This window comes from Leucopleurus acutus, assembly GCF_964270905.1.
Source record: "Leucopleurus acutus genome assembly, chromosome: 10".
Lineage (NCBI taxonomy): Eukaryota > Metazoa > Chordata > Mammalia > Artiodactyla > Delphinidae > Leucopleurus > Leucopleurus acutus.
This window is the reverse complement of record NC_139153.1, coordinates 67,200,699-67,221,111: the sequence shown is the minus strand read 5'-3', so window position 1 is coordinate 67,221,111 and position 20,413 is coordinate 67,200,699. Positions and strand designations below refer to the sequence as shown.

Sequence of the window (20,413 nt, the reverse complement as noted above, 5' to 3'; positions counted from 1 at the left end):
GGAGGTTCAATCTGCAGCTGAAAGGAAAATAAATGGAGAGGTGGCAGAGCTGCAAACACGGCTTTGGGACAAGTGTTCTTACCTGCAAGCTTCAAATGCCAGTCCACCACTGAGACCCAAACTACATTCTGAGTCAGACCCGCTTTCAGTGTGTTTTCCAAAGCCGTTGGTCACACCTGCCAAGAACACACAAAGTGAGCCTGAATGTAGAAACACCCTTCCCCGACACATGCTGCAGTGTGAGGCAGCCACCTTGGGAGGGCTCAGCAAGGAGGGATGGAGAGGATGGCTGGTCCCTCCTCTTGGGAAATGGGTCTTGGGTGGCGGAGAGAACCTGATAAAGGTTTGGGGGAAATGTTGGCTAGGACAGTGAACAGACACTGCATTTACCTTCCCATCCTTCTGGGTTTACTTGAAGGAAAATAGCCTATAGCTCATTCCAGTTACTGTCATTTGACTACAATGGGAAATACCAAGACTTCCTCACTCCGGCTTGTTCACAAGTCCCTGGATCTGCTTCTAATTTCAAGCCTCAATTATCAGGGAGTCTCCTCTGCCTCTTGGGAAGCCCACCCACCTTGCCTCTTCAGATAAACACTCACACACCCTATCCATCACACAGCTGGCAATAGCTAGCTTCATTCTTTTGGGATGGTGTCAGGGGAGGCTGGAGCCGGATAAGGACTGTGTCAACCACACCCTGAGATATCTAGCAGAGCTAGTCAAAGTTGAGGATGGGGGGAACTTTTCAGCAGATCTAAGGCAGACCAGACCTTCCTGGGATGATGGGGAGTCAGATTCCCTGGGTTCTAGACTGGGCTCTGAAATATGGGTCCCTTTTCCTCTTTAAGCCTTGGCTTCTACTTTCGTGAAGTGAAGGTAATACCTTCTTACTTATGGAGGATGCTATTAAGTATGAATGAGAGAAGGTCTGTTTACAGCCGGGAGCCCTTCAGAGGCAAATGAAGACTGTCTGGTCATCCCAGGGACAAGACTCTCACCTGCCATGAAAGCTTCAACTCTCCTCTCTATCTACCCAATTCCCAACCACCATCCAGAATCCCACAAGTCTGACAGCTGAGCCAAGAGCTCTAAGTCACATATACCTTAGCCAGAAAACTGTGAGGCAAGTCACACCTGTAAGAGCAGGTGTCTGAGCCAACATATCTGGACCCTAACCTGGCTCTGCCTCTAACATCATGACCTCAGTTTAAATCACCAAAGCCTGCTGTGCCTCATCTATAAAGGATCAACACCTGCTTTTAAGAGAACCCACTAAAGTTGTGCAAAAATATTCCTGGGTACCAGGTAGCTGGGATGGTGGAGGAGAAACAGATTCTAGCCCCCAAGCGGTGGGCCCTCTCAGGTTGGATGAGCCTGATGTCTAGACCTATTTCCCAACAGCAGGATTTTTCATTTTTAGTGCTCAGTGCTGTTTGGCTGTGCCTGATATAACTGACAGGATGACAACAATAACTGCTACCAACTACTGCTATATACCAAGTGCTTTATATAGGCTACTTCCAATCCTTAGAGCCACACAAGGAAGGTGTCACTAGCCCCATATTAGAAATAAGGAATAGGCTCACAGAGGTTAATTCATATGCCCCAGGATACACAGCTAGTAAGAAGATGGGATTTGAATTCAAGTCTGCCTCAAGCTCTTGACTCTATATAAACACCCTACTGCCCTAATACAGGGAAGCTTGGACCAGACAGGAAAGGAAGGTACTGCTGGAAACAAAGTATTAGGTAGGAAGACAGAAAAGCAGAGAAAAGCATGTGCTGACCACACAGCCCAAAGCCACCATGTAACAGGACATGAGGAGCAAAAGCCAAGAGCAGGCCCCTCCCTGCCAAGTGAGCTGGCCTTCCATATCCCACCAAGACTAAACAACTGTCTGGTGATGGGGGCCCTGCATGTCCAGGTCCACCTTGCCCACAGCATTGGCTCCTGATGCCCCTCTTAAGCCCCTCTCCAAACTGTCCCTCACAGGGACTCTGACCTTCTTTCTACACACCTGGGCCTGAGCCCTTTGTTCCTTTCTAGTCTGTCCTCATCCCCAGGGCCAGCTTAGGCACTGTCTACTCATGAAGCCTTCCCAACTCCCCCAGTTCCTATTCCCTGAACCTCTAGCAGTGCTGTCACCTGACACATAACCACAGACTGTCCAGCACTGGGGTATCTCTGCACCTCAGGACACCATCTAGTCTCCCCACTGGATGGTAAACTCTCAGATTTGGACCTGGGTCTGATTTACTGCTCCCCAGTGATCAGCTTGTGTTGGACATGCAGTAAGGACTCTTTAGTGACCAGCCCCTATTACTACCTCTGAGACCCCATCTCCTATGATCCCTTGGCTCACTCTGCTGTGGCCACATAGGTCCCCTCACTGTTCCTCAGACATGCAAGCATGTTTCCACCCCCATGGCCTGTGCACTTGCTAGTCCATCTTTTTGGAACGTCTTTTCCCCAGATACCCAAAAAGCTCACTCCTTCAGATCTTTACTCAGAAAGCCTCCCCTGGCCACCCTCTTAAATATCACCTCAGCATCCCCTCTCCCCCCCCTTCCCTGCTGGACTTTTCTCCACAGCTTCTAATATGCGATACAATTTATTTATTTGCTTTTAGTCTAACTCCCCTACAAGAGAGGAGACTTGTCTGTTTTATTTATTGATTTTTCCCCCTCAACTTTAGTGCCTACAATAATGCCTGATATAAATATCTGATGAATAAATGAACTAAAATGAAAGTAGGAACCATTTTATCATATATAGCTTTATACGCTGCTCAGGGCCAAAGAGAGCCCCAGACACAAGCTGGCCCTCTCAAAACACTTGCTCAAAGCCTATTTCCCCAGGCCACTACTCATGTACCAGGCCCAACTGTGCGCTACGGAGCCCTCAGTGCTACTACTGGCATCCACAGGGGCCATCCACAGGGGAGGCAGCTGACTGGGGAAGGTGCCGGCTGGCAAGGCAAAGCAGGAAAGCAGATGAGAAGTAGCGAGAGAAGTCACAGGCGAGGTCACCTGTCTCTTCCCCCTGCTGGGGGGACCTCTCCCCTTCGCTCTCACTACAGCTCCTGCTCCTCGGCCGCTTCCGGGAGTGCTGTTCATCCTCGATGCTGGTGGGAGACGCAGGAGAGCCCACTGCGCCATGGTCCTCGCCGTTCTCCAGGGCCCTGTCTGGGCTCCTCTGTAGTTTAACCCCATTCTTGGCCTTCTTGAAGAGGACTGATGTGCGACGGCCCACGCCACTGAGTGGGGCACCTGCGGGGGATGTATCGGGGGTCATGAGGGACACTCTATTAATGCCATTGTCACTGAGCAGGCGTTGCAAGGGCTCGCTCCCTAGCTGCAGAGGTGATTTTTCCAAAAGCTCATCTTCTTCCACTTTTCTTGGCTTTGGGAATCGGCTTGGAGGTTTGCTATCATTGATGGGTTTCAGAGTGGGGGGATCCGGAGGGGATTCTTGCTCAGACAAGGAAGGCGCAGGCCCAGTAGGCTCCAGGGTTGGTGGGGGAGGCATTTTGGAGTCGTCTGTTAGAGAAAAAGAGAACCTGCTTGAACATTTTAGAAAAAGTCTGCCCCTACAAGCCAGATAATGACACTGATAACTAAGAACCAAGAGCATAGGCTATTAGAAGGTTTGAGACGCGTCTCAGGTCTAAGGTGAAGAGAAGGTAGGACTAAGTTGTGTCTACACTAGTAGTTCTAAACCCTGGCTATGTATTAGTTACTTAGTTTCTTAAAAATTCCAATGCTGAGGTCCCACCCCAGACAAAATGAAACCAAATAGCTAACGATGGATTTTTTTTTTTAAAGCTTACCAGGTGAGTTTGATGAAGTCAGGGTTATAAACCACTGCCTTACACCCAAGAAAGCCCAAAGCCCCCTGCTTAATCAATAATTAAGTAAGTCTCAGCCTCACAGATTAGGGGTCTACAACTCTCTTTAGACCCAGGTGTTTTCCCATCTGTCAATGTATTTTGTTTCATATCACAAGTGAAGCAAGAAGGACAAGCAGAAAGAAGCAGCTTACAGATATGAAAAAATGAGAGCAAGGAAGTTAAATCAGTGGTTCCCGAACTTGTCTATTCAACCTCCACCTTAAAAAATGACACTTTCGGGGCTTCCCTGGTGGCGCAGTGGTTGAGAGTCCGCCTGTTGATGCAGGGGTTCGTGCCCTGGTTTGGGAAGATCCCACATGCCGCGGAGCGGCTGGGCCCGTGAGCCATGGCCGCTGAGCCTGCGCGTCCAGAGCCTGTGCTCCGCAACAGGAGAGGCCACAGCAGTGAGAGGCCCGCGTACCACACACAAAAAAAAAGACACTCAAAACAGAGCTCAGATTTCCCTAATCTGAATTTCTGGGAGATGAAGCCTAGAAATTTTTTGAAACCTCTAGAAGCTGCTGCAGCCGGTCCACTGGGCATGACTCTGCACTGCCTTAGCCCAGGAGTGGGGATGGATACGAGTGGCATGCTGACTGCCACATGGGAAGCTGGGAAGGGTCACAATGGACACGAAGCCCTCTAACGATAAATCTGACCTCTCCGCCACATCCCCGCTCTCCCCCAACCTAAAATAAAACGGGCCATTCCCTGCAATTTGGCCCCTTTTCCCCTGGAGATAATTCCCAACCTTCTTGATTGTGTGGATGACAGGCCCTCCTGAGCTACAGGCTCAGATCCAAGAGCTGGTAAGAGGGAGACAATTCTGTCCCCAAAGAAGCGGAGAGGATGGAAAGCAACTCAGGTAAGGCACCTGGATCTCTGAGAATCACTTCCCCCAGCTGTCTTTTGCAGTTCTGGGCTTTTCTGCTTGGGGTGGGCCTACTGTAGACTTGGCCAGCTGGGGTCAAAGCTATGAGCCCAGACCATCCTTAGGGTCTTTCTTTCTTTTCTGTTCCCCCACACCACAACCTAACCTGCTCTAAGAGCCTCTCTATATGATGGTATAAGTTGAACTAATATTTAACTGGTATGTGCAATATGGCCATACCAGGTGCAAAATATTGAAATACTTCTTTACAAGTTAGTAAACAGCTACTGGGCCCCAGCATCTGAAACTCCCTGAACCCACTCACAATCCAACAACTAAATATCTGCATCAGAGGCCCTCAGGAGCCCCCTCCAATATAAAAGCCAACATCTATCTGACGGATGAATTTTGGTCTCTACGTATTGTTAAATATTTTGAGTATCATCCCTGGGTATGCATGAAAGTGTGACCCCTCCCAGGGCTTTTACTTGCCCATGAGGGTCACACCTAGAGTTGGGGAAGGATGTTCCCACTACGGGATTTCAGCTTAACCCTCCCTTAACCTGGCCCGCAGCCCCCGGCCTGCCCGTGACTGTCTCTCACCTCTGTCCCCATCGTCTTCTGGCTCCTCCTGCGGGGCCTGCTCCAGCACAGCCACATCCCCCCGGGGCCCTGCTGGCAGCTCCCCATTGGACACAGTCTTGTTTAGCGATGCCAGCTGCGGTGGTGGCGGCTGCGCCAGCTTCTGCCGAAGGGCATTGATCTCCCGGCGTAGCAGGCGGACACGGCGGGTCCGGGCCCCACTGGACCGCATGGCACTCACCAGGTCCAGTTTTTCCAGCAGCTCCTTCAGCTGCACCTCTGGGGACAAGTGGGCCCGGTTCTCTGGGATGAGGATGTTGTCCACTGCCAGGGAGAAGGGAGGACAGAAGAAGGGGCTGAAGGACCTGACCAGCCCAGGGCAAAGGGAAGGGCAGGGGCCAATTCCTTCGGATGCAAAATATTCTCCTGGAGTGCCTGGGCCAGTGGCTTCCAGCAGCATCACTGTGGGGCCTTGGCCCTGGCAACACTGCTCCCAGGAGAGCAGTCACAGGGACAAGGTCAGAATCTGGGAAACACCTGCAGGAAGCAGTTCACAGTCACGATTATGGGCTCCGTGGAGCAGGCACGAGGCAGCTTGGCAATCTCCCGGCCTGAGTGACTGTTTGGCTGCTGCCATCGAGAAGCAGAGAGCAGGGGCAGGCAGAGTAGGGAATTACAGAGGCAATTCCATTTTTCTGATGCTCTACCTGCACTCTTCTGAATGAGCCAGACATACATCAGCACTGCGCTCCTGCTGCCCATGCTCCAACGCCACACAGAGGGAGTCCAGGAAAGAAAGACCCTTGGTGAATCTTTAGCTTTTCAGACAGACAGCTAGTACCTTATTCCCCTTACCCTACTATTCAAGAAGTGCTCAGGGAATTAACTTTAACCCTCGGAACTATTCCAGCCACAAGCACATGTACCCCAGCCTGTGCCTATCCCCAGCTTTGCTCCTGGAGTCCACCCTATAGCCCCAAAGCCCATCCTGATCCCTGGCTCTCTGGGCTCTATCCCTGCGCCTCCTCCTGGCCCCTCTCCTCCCTGCCCGTCCAGGCTTCTCACCGTCTTCCCAGGAGAAGCGGTAAAAGTCCTCCAATTTGGGTGACTCGGGCAGGTGGGTGCCCCTCTCGGGGTCATAGCCGATGTTCTCTGCCTGCCGCCGGGCGTGCCGCAGGATGGCCCCTCCCAGGTCCCGCAGGCGGACAGCTGCTCGGTGGAAAATTGTGTCTTTAGCATTATACTTCATGCAGTTGGTAACTATAAGGTTAAAGTCCTCCTCAAACTCCTCCAAGGTGCCGTACAGGTGGGACTCCAGCTTCCGCCTCATAGTAGAAAAATCCATTGGCTTGGATATGAATTCCAGGTAATCTGGAACCTAAACATATAAAACCTGTACAATTACAACAACCATTTACTAGCCAAACAGGCGCACCCTTCAGCGGCACTCTTGCCACCCCATTTTCTGCCTTGGCCATGCCAGGCTCACTCACAGCCCCAGGGCTCTGGCCCACCTTGGCCTGCTGAGCCCTCACCGTGGGCAAGTCTACTAGCCTTGCCAGACACCCCCAGGTTTTGTACACCCTGTGGCCCAACCCCTTCCTAGCCTACTCAGACCCTATTTCCATTTCAGGCAGGGCTCACTGCTCAGGAAGTAGCGGGGGAACTTGCCTCACTCAGGTTGACAGGCTCGGCAAAGATGTGTGCGGGATCCTTCTCCTGCAGCAAGTCCAGTGTTGTCCTCAGCAGAACGTTGAACGGCATAAGCTCCAGCTCCATGGCGGCCTGCTGGACCTTGACCTGTGGGGGAGGTGGGGAGAAATCAGGACACCCCCCAAAGAGGCACCGAACTTTTGCTTGATAACTTGACTTTCACCAGTTGTGTAAGACAAATTTTCACAAGATATTAAGCTGACCACTATTTGAGGAGTTACCACTGAACTTTTAGCCTAGAAATAATCATACCAACAGCTGCCACTTTGTGAACATTTCCTATGCATTCAGGCTATATCAAAACTTACAGTAATAATAGTTAATACCTTTATAGTCCTTACTAAGTGTCAAGTAATGTTCAAAATAGGTACAAATGAGGTATTTTACAAAGAGGAAACTGAGGCACGGAAGGACTAAGTAAGTGACTGGCCCAGGTCACACAGCTAATAAGGGACAGATGATTCACAGTGTGTGCTTTTGACTACTATGCCACACTGCCTTTCTACTTATATTACCTCAGTTAATCATCACAATAACCTCGAAGGAGAAACTGTAATTATCTCCATTTTACAAATATGGAATCTGAGGTTTGCAAAGAGTATGATGAGGAGTTACTAACCCAAGGTCACCTGGCTAGGAAAGAACAGAGACGGGACTTATACCTAGGTATGACTTAGTCCAAGAGGCACACTGATGATATAAAATGTCCCTTGGGCCAGGATTCCCACCTAATTGGCCCTTGGACCACCTAGGTCGGCCTAGGGTGACCAAGGCCTCGAGGCCCTTGGGTGGCAAGTAGCCTGACATATTTGCAGCAGTGTGCTATACAAATGTTATTTTCCATGTGTGCCCTAATGTAAAAAGGTTGGGAAGCCGTGTATTAGACTACAAGTTCCTACCTCTTGGCTACAACAAAACAAATGCCTGCCTGCATCCCCTGCCTGCTTCCTTTTCCCTTACATTTCTCTGGACCAGAAATGGGAAGAGAAGCTCAGCTGTGGGGCCAGGCCTGGGACGGCACAGACAGTTTGAATCCATAGACAAGGTCCTGAGATGTCCTCCATGCCCACCTGTGCTAAGTATGGCAAGAGCTGCCCAGTCTCAGTGGTGGAAACTCGGGCTACAGGACCGTGAGAGAAGGGCTTGTGCTGGGGCTGAACAGTGAAGCAGAGTTCGGAGAAAGAGAGAAAGAACATCTTTAACCCAGGCCTCTGAAGCATGAGAGTAACAGCTGCTATTCCTGGACCAGAGAGAACAGTTTTGGCATTCAATTAATAGTTTTTGCTCACTGTCATGTGCAGAGTGCTGCCGTAGACACTTCAGGGAGGCAAAGAGTATCAATAATGATGATGATGATAGCAGCTGACACTTCTATAGCCTTACTATGTGCCAGGCACTGTTCTAAGCTCTTTATATACACTAAGTCATCTAATCCTCACAACCTTATGAGATGGGTTCTATTATTACCCCCATTTTATAGTCAAGGAAACTCGAGGTATAAGGAGATTAAGCAACTTAATGTCATACAAGTAGCAAGTGGCAGAGCCAGGATATAAATGCAGGCTGTCTGAATAAAGATGCAGATGTAGAGAATGGACTTGAGGATGGGGAAGGGGGAAGGGTAAGCTGGGACGAAGTGAGAGAGTGGCATGTACTTCTATACACTACCAAATGGAAACTAGATAGCTAGTGGGAAGCAGCCGTATAGCACAGGGAGATCAGCTGGGTGCTTTTGACCACCTGGAGGGGTGGGATAGGGAGGGTGGGAGGGAGAAGCAAGAGGGAGGGGATATGGGGATATAGGTGTACATATAGCTGATTCACTTCATTGTACAGCAGAAACTAATACAACATTGTAAAGCAATTATACTCCAATAAAGATGTTAAAAAAAAAAACAAAACACGCAAGCTGCCTGATGCCACAGCTCATATTCCTAATTCCTAGGCTACACTACCTACCTCAACATTCTCCATGCTCAGAGGCTTAGAATCTCTTTGAACAGAGGTTGGAAAATTTAAATGATTCAAGACTATAAGTGTTTAAAGGCCAAGTGAGAAACCCCAGAAGCTCCCAGGTCAAAGGTGATACCCATAAGAATGGCTTGAGAAGCTCTCCAAAACATAAGGCCAGGCTCCGCCCACCCCCCACCCCCCCATATCCTGAATGAGAAACTCCAGGGATGGGCCCAGGCATAGGATATTAAGCTTATGCCTGAGGCCACCAGGAGCTAAACTCCCTAAGTTCGAAGCCATCAGCAGCACCACACCCAACGCAGAGTAGGCAGGCCTTGGAGCCCATAATGCTGGGCAGGAAGGTAAGAAAGCTGACACCAGGCAGGGGCTCCTGGGTCTCCTGAAGCCACACTGACAGTAGGAGAAAAAGATCTTGAACAAGAGCCCTGGGGGCTCCTCCTCACCTGCTCCCGCTTGAGCTTTTCTCTTTTCCGAATCAGCTCAATCAGCAGCCGTGCCCGCTCCAAGTCGTGCCGGAGCTTCTGCCAGTATTTCAGCTCTTCCTTCACTGCATTTGTCTTCTCGTCCTGCTCCCGCTGCAGGAGGGAAGGGAAAGGATAGAGGAGCTGTGGGCCTCCTTCCTGCCCAAAGTCCTCTCCCTGCTCAAGCCTCTGGGGCCTCAGCAGGTAAGAACCCCATCCCCTTCCTGGACCCATGGTCCCGGAGAGCCCTTCCACCCCCTCTACAACCCTTCCTCCAGTGCTTCCCCAGCCTTATAACAATGTTTCTTCACTATAGCACAATAACCATTGCTGGGGTGAGAGCTGGGACTGCTTCTCTCTAACCCCAGAGACACCAGAGAGCAGCTGTGCATCCTCAGGGCTGGAAAGAATTTCAGAAGGAAACTAATAGACACCTCAGGGTGGAAAGAATTTCACCCTAGAGCTTCGACTTGGCTAGAAAACAAAGCGAAGTTTTTACTACGAGCTTGTGCTTACGGACTTGAACATACTTTAAAACACCACCACCACCACCAAAAACGTGATTCCTGCCCTAAAAGTGGTTACAGTGTAGTTGAGGGAAGAAAGAGGCCCAGGGTTTGATATGCAAGGGCACAGCAGCATAAAGACAACAAAAACTGATTGGATAAACTGAATATAAAATGCTAAGAGGACATAAAATAGAGAAGATCTCAGTGGACTGGGGTTAGGTCAGGGATTCCTGGGGCGAGCAATCTTACTAGGGTTTCACATGTAATGATGCATGTGGATGAAGAAAGCAGTAAGAAAGGCCTCTTTTGGAACCGAAGGGACCACGAAGCAGAAGTATGAAGGCAGAATTAGTGATTCTTTGCTTGTTGAGAAAAACGGGCTGGCCAGAGCAGAGAAACTGGAGAACCACAAAAGCCAAGGAAGACCCAGGATCCAGCTGGCAAGAAGCTTCAAATGGCAGGCAAAAAAGCCTGGACGTGGCCTGCCTGGCGAGGGGGAATTTATTCCGGAAAAGGAAATGACAGGATGGAAAATGGTTAAGTGTGTAAGACAGTACCAGCTGTAAAGCAAAGAAAGAATTAGAGGCTGGAGACCACCTAGAAAGCTACTGCTGAAATTAAGGGGACATGGGTGAGCAGGGTAGCTGTGGAATGGAGATAAAGGGCCATATACTGATAAATCCCCCAAAACAGATCAGGGGATGATTAACTGCAGCTCCTTATGAAGGAAAGAGCCAAAAATAACTCCAAGGTGGGCAACATCTGAGGTCAGGAGGAAGAAGCTTTCATAACAGTAATGGGGAAATACATTTACGGAGATGAAGGAAGATAATGAATTCAGTTTCCAATATCTGAATTCAGGAAATAACATCTACACGGACATCTATAGTTCGTCTGCCCCAGAGGGACTGAGGGCAGAAAAAAGGGAAGGGACAAGACAAGAAACCTGGAGCTACTGCTACACAGTTATTGACAACTATGAGAGTGGACAAGCTCTCCAAGCCAACAGGGAGGCAACAGAGCCCCTGGGAGTGTTACCATTAAGGGGTAAGAATTAGGATCAGCACAGGGTACAGTTAGTGGGGTAGAGGGGGTGGGAAATGGTGTCACAGAGAAGCTGTAAGACAAAGTGATCATGGTGTCAAATGCAGTCCAACAGTCTATAAGGTGAGAATCTGAGGAAAGACTTGCTGGGCTGGAAGGGGTCACTGATGTTCTAGAAGAAGCTACAGGGGAGCAAGCAGACCATTTCAAGGAGAGACTGGATATACACTTCCCCTTCAGGACTTCAGTTACAAAAGGCAAAAGTAAAATCAGACAGAACAGAGGGCACCAGAGTCATGGGAAGGCTTGCCTTGTCTCTGGAGTAATGGTGTGGGAATATTTCAAGGCAGAAGTAATGGAACAAGTGAAGAGGCAGAGAGAACTAAATATGTTTTTTAAAAGTCTCTCAGGAGGCCTCCACCATCCCGAAAACACTAAACATGCAGCAACTCCAGTTGCTAATGTCTAAAAGATCACCCCAACTGGGCAGGCTGTGCGCTACAACCTAGATGGTTAGTGTATTTTTTATGGAACATTTTTAGGCAGATGGCAGTATAGTGTCTTAAGGAAAGTATGCCTTCCTAACTTATACAACATGGTCACCTGACCCTCACTCAGCCCACTTCTTCCTTTCTACCATATCTAAAGGGTTTTCCCCACGTAGAGGGAAAGCTGGGCTTGCTTTCCACTCTCCCCTAGAATTTGCTCCAAGCCAAGCCTCTCTCATCTAGAAGGGCTGCTGTCTGGTCTGAAGAGCTCTACAGTCCTGGAGGTCACTCCTCGGATGGACCACCTAGAGAGGTGATGGCTATAGGCAAAGGCCCCGCAGAGGGCTCAGGGAGAGTTGCCCCAACCATCTCTCCTTCGTCACTCTCCACCTCCCTCCACTGCCCTCAAATAACTACTTCACCTACCTGCTCAGCATTCCTTTGGGACTGCAGGTGGGAGTGCAGGCGCCGTATGAGGGGGACACCGTTCCGTGCCTGCCGCTTCAACAGCCAGTAGTTGTGAAGCCGCTGCATGAACTGGTTTTTCCTCTGAAAGGAGAGACCACTACAGATCTTGTTCAACCTTGAGTAGAGGCAGAGGGAAGTGAAAGACAGGGTCAGTGGGCAGCCCAGATTACAGCCTCCTATTCAGACCCCCTGGTTCATTTCTGAACCTTATAGAGGAAGACAGAATAAAGTAGCCAAAGCCTCACCTCAGAGAAAGCCTTGAAAAGGACAGCAAAGTTAAGCAGCTCAGATTCAGCATGGGATATTTCACTTGATTTTCCACCTCCTGCCTTGCAGTCCTGATTCTCCAAAAGAACCCTCCCCCAGGAACCCTGACCCTATAGTCCTGGACTCCTGAGACACAGGTCTGTGCCCCAACACCCCCACTCTTCTCTTGATAAAGGCAGCAAAAGAGAACAGGAACTTGCATAAGCTGTGGGCAAAGCGGTCACTGTTTCCTGCCCCCTGTAGTTAAGGGTCCCACCAGACCAGGGAGTAGTCCACAGCCAAGCTGGAAGGAAAATTAGTAGGAATATAGCAGGCTACTGCCTTCTGAACCCAAATACAACCCTTTGGAGTTGTCTGACCTCTGGTTTTTCATTAAAAATCTCAGTAGCCTAAAAATGTCTAATTTTGAACCAAATGAAAAAAAAATGGATCTAAAGATGTAAGAGGATGGAGAATCTGAAAAGTCAGCTGGCTAGACAAAGAAAGATAAGTACTTTATGATAACGTTTATATGTGGAATCTAAAAAAGACAACAGGGGAATTCCCTGGCGGTCCAGTGGTTAGGACTCGGTGCTTTCACTGCAAGGGCCCAGGTTCAACCCCTGGTCAGGGAACTAAGATCCCACAAGCCGTGTGGCGTGGCCAAAATAAATAAAAAATACAACAAGCCAGTGAATAAAACATAAAAGAAGCAGACTCATAGATATAGAGAACAAACGAGTGGTTACCAGTGTGTGGCGGGGGGGGGTGGGGGGGCAATACAGGGCTGGGGGAGAGGGAGGTACAAACTACTGGGTGTAAGATAGGCTCAAGGATGTATTGTACAACACAGCGAATATAGTCAGTATTTTGTAATAACTGCAAATAGAAAGTAAGCTTTAAAAATTGTATGAAAATTAAAAAAAAGTTTTTTAATTTAGCTGGCTAAACTGCGCCAAAAGAGAAGTCTGGAGGTCAGCGTTCAAGCCAATAACAAGTGGCGGGGGAGGAGTGGGAAGGGAATTAATGAGCTCCCACAGTCTCTACCATAATGCCCAAATTTCAACGTGGGTCACATTATTCCCATGTTACAAAAGATGGAAAGGCAGCTTAGGAACATTGTCAAAGTCACTAATGCAGCTAAAAAGATGGTGAAGCTGGGCAGGATTTGAACTCATGATCTCTCTGCTACAACATCTGCGTTCCGAAATTGGTTAAGCAAGGCCTCAGTGCTCCTGTGGCGTTTCCTCTGCTTCTTCTCTTCCTCTTACTCCACTGAAAGGAAGACAATTGTGGCTAAACAAGAAGGTGGAATCTAAGAAGGATGTTCATGTTGGGCTAGACATTGCTCACCCAGGCCTTGTGCCTTTCCATGGTCAGACATTCCTGCCCCAAAGCCAAGCTTACAAAATCAAGACCTAGGCCTTTCCCCAAAGGACAGATCCCCCACCAACACCCATGCCAAGCACACCTGCCCAGATGCAGGCAGCCCCCTCCCTCTACAACCTCTTGGCCATGGAGGGTCCCAACGGCATTTGTGCAGGTGGGGAAAAGAATAATAATAAAATAGCAGTAGCAGCAGCAGCCATCATTTATTGAGCACTTACTATTTGCCAGGCACTGTGCTTTACTTGTATTATCTCATCTATTTCTCCCAACAACCCTGTGAGGTAGTTTCACTTACAAATAAATAAACTAAGGCTGAAAAAAGTTAAGTGACTTGCCAAAGATCACACAGGTAGTTAGTGACAGAAACAAGATTCAAACACAGGTCTGTCTGGTTCTTAGCCAGCATGCTGTGCTGGCCCCTGCAAGAGACCACCTACAAGAGCAGACCTGACAACCAAAAAGTCTAGCCCCAGGGCATAACCACCCTACAGATGGAGACTAAGCATGGACCTCACCTAAGGGAGGAGGGGAGCCTAGAACAGCTCTGTGACTAGAAGGCCCATTTCCAGTTGACTGAATCTAACTCCAGCCATGGCTCACAAGAGCCTCTCCCTCTGGATCTTGTCAGCTCTTGTGTCTTCCTTCCAGACCAACAAGTCTGGTTGCCTATTTCCCTCATACAACTCACTCCCCACTGCCCTCCAGTACTCCTTTCTCCCTACCCCTTACACCAAGAGAGACAGACAGCAGGAACAGAACCTAGAGGCATCACAAGCCCCAGCTTGTCCAGGGTCTGTCGCTTTACCCCTGGTTCCTTCCAGCCCTTAGAACAGGACTTGGCATATAGTAAGTGCTCAATAAACATCTCATTGAATGAATAATGGAGTGAACAACTTTACCTCCCGTGGCCGCAGTTTCTTCATCTGGGGGTGTGGGAGAAGGTGCAAGGACTATGTTAGATGAATAATCTCCAAGATTCCTTCCTGCTCTAACACTGTAGTCTTTTTAGTGAACATCACCAATGAGATGGGCCTCCGCTGGAAAATCTTCCCTGTCTCTTGCTTGTCTGCCAAGCTCCCATCCCTCCAACAGTGCCAGCTATCTCTCTGATGGTTTAAAACAGGCACAATGGTTTCTCTACAGACTCGGTGGGGGCCAAGGCGGCTTAGTTACACAGCAGAGCTGAGTGATCTTCTTTTCGCTAAATCTAAAAGCTTCTCAGGAGGAGACATAGCATATCTTCCCCACATGACCACCCCCTTACACAAAGTCCCCATCATTCCCAGGACAGAGCTTTCTGGACAGCAGGTACCTATACTGACCCCTTGAAACAGTGGTTCTCAACTGGAAGTAGTTCTAGCCCCATAAGGTTACTAGAAACATAAGTAGGGAGCATCTGAGGTTGTCACAAAGACCAGGCAATGAGGGAGGGGATGCAAATGGCACTTACAGACAAAGACCAGGGATGCTAAACATTGAGAAATGTACGGGACAGCCCTAATAATGAAGTACCTCCTGTCCAAAATGCCACTTGTGCCCTGTTGAAAAATGTTACCTTAGACATCCTGTCACCTGGGTTTCTAAGCAACTTAAGTGTCTGTCTCACCTTGAATCAAAGGAAATACATTGCTTTGAAGGGCACAATCAAAACCACAAACCAGTCCAGGTGAGCCCAGGGTCTAAAGGAGAAGTCTAAATTTGAGAGCACAGAAGAGAAGAGGTATTCACCAACCTTGGGGAAAGAAGCCTGGCTCAGAAGCCTGGCTCAGGGCCAACACCAGCCCGAGAAGAAATCATGAGTCCCTAGGGAGCCCTCCTGGGCAGGCTCACCTGTAAGAGGGTATCTGTGGGACAGTGACCATGGGGACAGTGGAGGGTGTGTCTCGGCCCACTTCCTCTGGCTCCTTCTTGATCCTTTGCTTCAAAGTCATCTTGTTCTTCTTGGACACTCCCTTGAGGGGGCCACCTACCCCACCTTGGCCTTCATCTTCCTCCACCTCTTCTACCTCTTCCTTCTCTTCTTCCTCCCCACAGCCTTCCTTCAGCCCTTCTTCGTCCCCAGCCTCACTGAGACTTCCTGGGGAGTCACCCTTCCTCCTAGCAGTGGCGGCACCTGGCGGCGAGTGGGCCTCACAGTAGGCGGTCTTGCGCACTGTGAAGATGGTGCCGTTGAGGCTGGTCTCACGCATAGGCTCAATCTTCATGAAGAGCCCAGCCCGCTGTGCACACGTCACATGGAAGGCCGTGTAGCAGTTCACCTTATGGCACTGGATGGCTGCACCCAGCCCCTTCTGCTTGCAGATGTAGCAGGTTAGTTTCCAGCGGGCAGGTGGGATGTTGTCGATGCCCTCAATAGGCTCCAGGAACACGGTGTTAGCAAAGCAGACTTCAGGGATCCAGATGGCACACACCACGTGGGCCCAGTGCCCATCACTGGTCTGTTTGAAGGCGCCACCCTTGTTGGGGCAGAGGACGCAATCCACAGGCCGGGAGGGAGACTGTAGACAGCAGCGGCATAGCCACTGGCCCTCGGGGATGTAAGGGACGCCATAGCACTCCTGGTGTACAGCCAGGTTGCAGATGTCACAGAAGAGAATGACGTTGCTGTTGTGGCATTCGTCATCCAGGCATACACAGCAGAAAGCATCTTCGTCAATGAGTGACTGTTGGGCCCCACTGCTTCGACTCTCCAAGTATGACTCCTTCTCAAGCCGATCCACCAGCAGCTCAAAGGTATCTGCCGACACCAAACTGTGCCCATCTACTCGCCGCTTCTCATTTACCATGTCCAGCCAGGCAAGGTCCTCCTCATCCATGTCGTATTCTACTTCTGCATCCAGGTCTTCAGGTGGCTTCTCAATGTAGCGGTAGTAGGCAGCAGGCAGCGGGGGTGCTTCTGGTTGACTGCCTGAGTCCACCATGCGGAAGCTGGGTTGTGGGAGGTGGAAGGAAGTGCCAGATGCATGCTTGGAGCAGGACTCCTTCTTCTTGCCCTTGGATGAGGGTTTTTTGGACTTGACAGGGAACTGAGGCTGCTCACTGTTTTCCTTGTTACTATTGCATTCGGTGATATCCTGGGCAGTCAACTCATCCTCTGTGATGATCTTGAGCGGGTCATAGATGCTAATACGATGCAGACGTCCATCAATGTCCACCTCGACGATCCGTTGGGCCTGGGCATATGTCAGGGTCTCCCGAGTGGGTGAGCACTTCAGACTATAGGGGGATGGGGAGCGCCGGCCCTCGGCATTCTGCCGTGACTTCCGGCGAGGCTTCCTCATGGCACCCGGGAACCAACGAGACAGGCCTAAAGAGGAGGCCAGGAGACTGTGAGCCAGACGTTCAGGCATGCATGCATTCATTTACCCTTCCATCTGATCAAGTGGCCACTGAGCAAACTGGCTATTCCCTCTGTCTGAACATCCTGCCCCTCAGGTATCCACATGGCTTGCTCTTTCACCTCCTCCAAGTCTTTCCATAAACAGTGTTTCTCAGTGAGACCTATGACCATTCTATCCAAAATTGCAAATCCCTTTCCCCCACCAGCAATCTTTCATCCTGCTTTATATTTCACTATAACACTCACCAATTTTTACTGTGCTGTGTAATTTATATATTTATCATGTATATTTGTTTCCTTCCTCTAGAATGTAAGGCCCATGAAGGGAGGGATTTTTGCCTGTCTTGTTCACTGCTGTATCTCCAGCACCTGGAATGGTGCCTGACTCCTAAGTAAGCATTCTATAAGTGTTAGCTGAATGAAATGAGAAATCAAACACTCATGATCCCTGCCCTCAAGGAGCGCTGTCTGATTGAAGGGACAGAAAAGTAAACACAACAGATCACTACAGATCAATGCAACATGGGGAGAGAGCTAATGTTCTAATGGGGTATATAAGGCTGTGGGACAGCTAACTATGGAAAAGCGGGTGGTGGTTAAGGCTTAGGAAAGGAGTAAACAAGAACAGCATCCACTTACAAGCTCTACACATGACCTGTGGCCCCATGGGGGATCAAAAATCCACAGGTCTAGAGCCCTCTCCCAACCCATCTTACCATGATCCATAATCAGAAACACTATCCCCGACCATGCCCAGGGGTGAAGGGGTAAGGCACGTGAAATGTCTATCGCATGTGGTCTAAGGACTTCAAACTACAATGTGCAGGGTATTCTCTGCAAAAGGCAGCATTCAGGATGCATTGGCTAGTACATCTCTAAGCAGAAACCCTGGAAGCTCTGGGTGTGGCCCCAAGTGGCCTATTTGGTACCCTCACTGGACCTAAGGCCAAGGTAACTGGGGCAATATCTGGGGTAAACTCTCAATGCATCTGTTACTTTAAAAGCCCCTCTCTCCCAAAATACATCCAGTCCACTCTTGTGCAACAAAGAGAAAGCTCTAAATTTTTCCCATTGTTCACTGGGATGGAGGGAATTATGACAAGCTCACAAGGAGCTGTGGTCACAGTTACTGAGGTCATCAATACTAAGAAAGACCTCTGGGGATATGGTGCCCTGAGGTGCGGGCAGAGGCTTGGAAGGGTATGAACAGGGAGACGATTTCAAGGAGAAAAACAGAATTTGTCACCTTGCTTGCAGGATCTACCATCTTTATAAAGTGGAGATGGTGATGATGATGTAGCACACTTTCACAAACTACAAAGCCCTTTTACTTTTAATATTTTTCACAACTACCTTGGAAGGGAGAATAGATATCCTCATCTCCATTTTACAGATGAAGACACAGAAGCTCAGAAAGGTGTCACTCCCCCTAAAGCTGGTAAGTGACAGAGCTACAATTCAAACCCAGATCTTCTGATCTGCTCAAGCCATCTCACTAGGACATAAGAACACCACAGAGATGCCATGGTCTGGTACAAAAAGAGGCTCTGAGGCAATCCAGGTACTAATCTTGGCCCTGTGTGACCCGGAGAAAGTCACTGAAACGTTCTGTGCCCGCACACTCCATCAGTAAAATGAAATTAATAAAATTTATTTCTTAAGGGTTGCTATTTGGTAATAAGGTATTCTTAACATCCTTATTTTAAAAGCCTTCCAATCCCAAAGTCTGACTGAAAGAAACAAACAAAAAACAACTTGGCCGAGGCACAGTGCCAGGCAGGCACAAACCCTATTTGGAACCAAAGGAAAGAGAATCATTCGCAGAAATTCTGTCCAGGTTCCAGAGACCCTTGGCCACTACATGCCTGACAAATGCCAACTCCCTGGGGGCGGCCCGGGCCAACAGACCTGCTTTATTATCCCCACCCTGTCAAGGGCATGCAGACCCTTGCAGAGGTGTGAAAATCTATCTCAATAGTAACTTGAAATGCTTCAGAAAGGGGATGTAGCTCCTCCTTTGTCAAAGCCATATTCCTCCTCCCTACCCGCTACCTCCTAGAGTATCTCTCAATCAAGCAGCAAGTATCTACAGAGGCCTCTGTTGTCCTACCCAAGCCACTAGACACTGGGGGGCCAACTCCAGAGGGGGAAGGGCTGCTGCTGAGGAAAAACGAAATGAGTTTCGCCCTCAAGGAGCTTACAGTCTAGTTTTTTGGCGGGAGTTTCTCATCCCACACAGCCCTTCCCACATACACAGCTCCAAATACCTCCAAGACCCCCAGAGGTCTACCCGGCATCCCCTGAGCCCCCACTCGCCCACCCCACCCAGGTCCGCGAAGAATAAGGAGTTTCTGCAATTAAACTGTTTCCCCTGCACCCCACACGAGATACTCATGAGACAAATAAGGACCCCAGCCAAGACTCCCGCCCCTTTAAAGGGGCACCTCTTCCAGAAGAATCCTGACCCTTCGGAGAGGAAAGGAGGGAAATAACATCTCCTCACCAGAGGGGAGGGAGCGAGCGTGCCTGAGACAGACGCGGAGTCCGACCCTCAGACAGAGAAAGCGAGCGCCTGCGAACAAGCGGGTCACAGAGGCAAGCGCCCATTGGCCGCCTCACCTGCCCGTCTGGAGGAACCGGGGGCCAAGGGACGCTCAGGGGGTGGAACTCTCCTCTGACCTGACCAATTGGAGAGCGTGGCGGGGGCGGGGCTCGGCGGCTCGGCTTCCAGGGCCAGGGGGGGAACAAGATGGCGGCTGCGGGAGGGGGTCCTCGCTTTTCAGCTCCCCCCCTCACCCGCCTTTTCCTTCTCCGCTGCCACCCTGGCTCCAGGAAAGAGCTTTCGCGCCGCCCCCGCCCCGCTCGGGAAGCCCCTCGCTTCCCTCCCCCATCCCGTGCAGTCCCTGGTCCCCGTAGGCCCCGCTGCTCCCGCCCCCGTTCCGTCCGGCCCCGCTGCCGCCCCCATTACCTCAGCAGCCGGCCCGTCCCCACCGTTCGGGGCTCCTGGGCGCGGGCGGGCCGGCCGCCTAGCGGGTCGGCGTGGCCCGGGGAGCGGAGCGCGGCCTCCTCCCGCGCTGACCTCCGTGGCCACCGCCGTGCCCCCTCCCGGCCCGCGCTGGGGCCCCGGCCCGGCCGCCGCCGCTCCCGGGGGAGGAGGGGGAAAGGAACCGCCGCCGCCGCCGCCGCTGCCGCCACGGAGCCCGGCCGAGGGGAGGGAGGGATCAGCCCCCAGGCAGGATCCGCCCCTCCGGCCTCCCCCCCCTCCCCCCGCCACCTCCACCCCTTCCCTCGCTCCCTCTCTGGCTCCGCGGGCTCTCCCGCTGAACAGGACCGAGAGCGCGAAAGAGAGGGGAAACAAGAAAAAAATCCCCCCGCCCGTGCCCGGCGCGGCGCGGCGGCGGCCGGGGCGGCGCGGAGAGGAGCGCGGAGCCGCTG

General features: G+C 50.6%; 1 protein-coding gene across 1 annotated transcript in view; it reads right to left on the bottom strand.

Moving 5' to 3' along the window:
• The window catches only part of BRPF3 (bromodomain and PHD finger containing 3), a 31,411-nt gene extending 14,475 nt beyond the window's left edge, over positions 1 to 16,936 (bottom strand). The window contains exons 1-8 of the mRNA XM_082847840.1: positions 15,469 to 16,936; positions 11,962 to 12,118; positions 9,477 to 9,608; positions 7,018 to 7,146; positions 6,412 to 6,724; positions 5,368 to 5,670; positions 3,034 to 3,543; positions 83 to 176 (exon numbers count right to left, since the gene is read on the bottom strand). Coding sequence (XP_082703966.1) covers positions 83 to 176; positions 3,034 to 3,543; positions 5,368 to 5,670; positions 6,412 to 6,724; positions 7,018 to 7,146; positions 9,477 to 9,608; positions 11,962 to 12,118; positions 15,469 to 16,919 — 3,089 coding nt within the window. The 5' untranslated portion in view covers positions 16,920 to 16,936. The remainder of the gene's footprint in view (positions 1 to 82; positions 177 to 3,033; positions 3,544 to 5,367; positions 5,671 to 6,411; positions 6,725 to 7,017; positions 7,147 to 9,476; positions 9,609 to 11,961; positions 12,119 to 15,468) is intronic.
• Between the last annotated feature and the right edge of the window lie 3,477 nt (positions 16,937 to 20,413).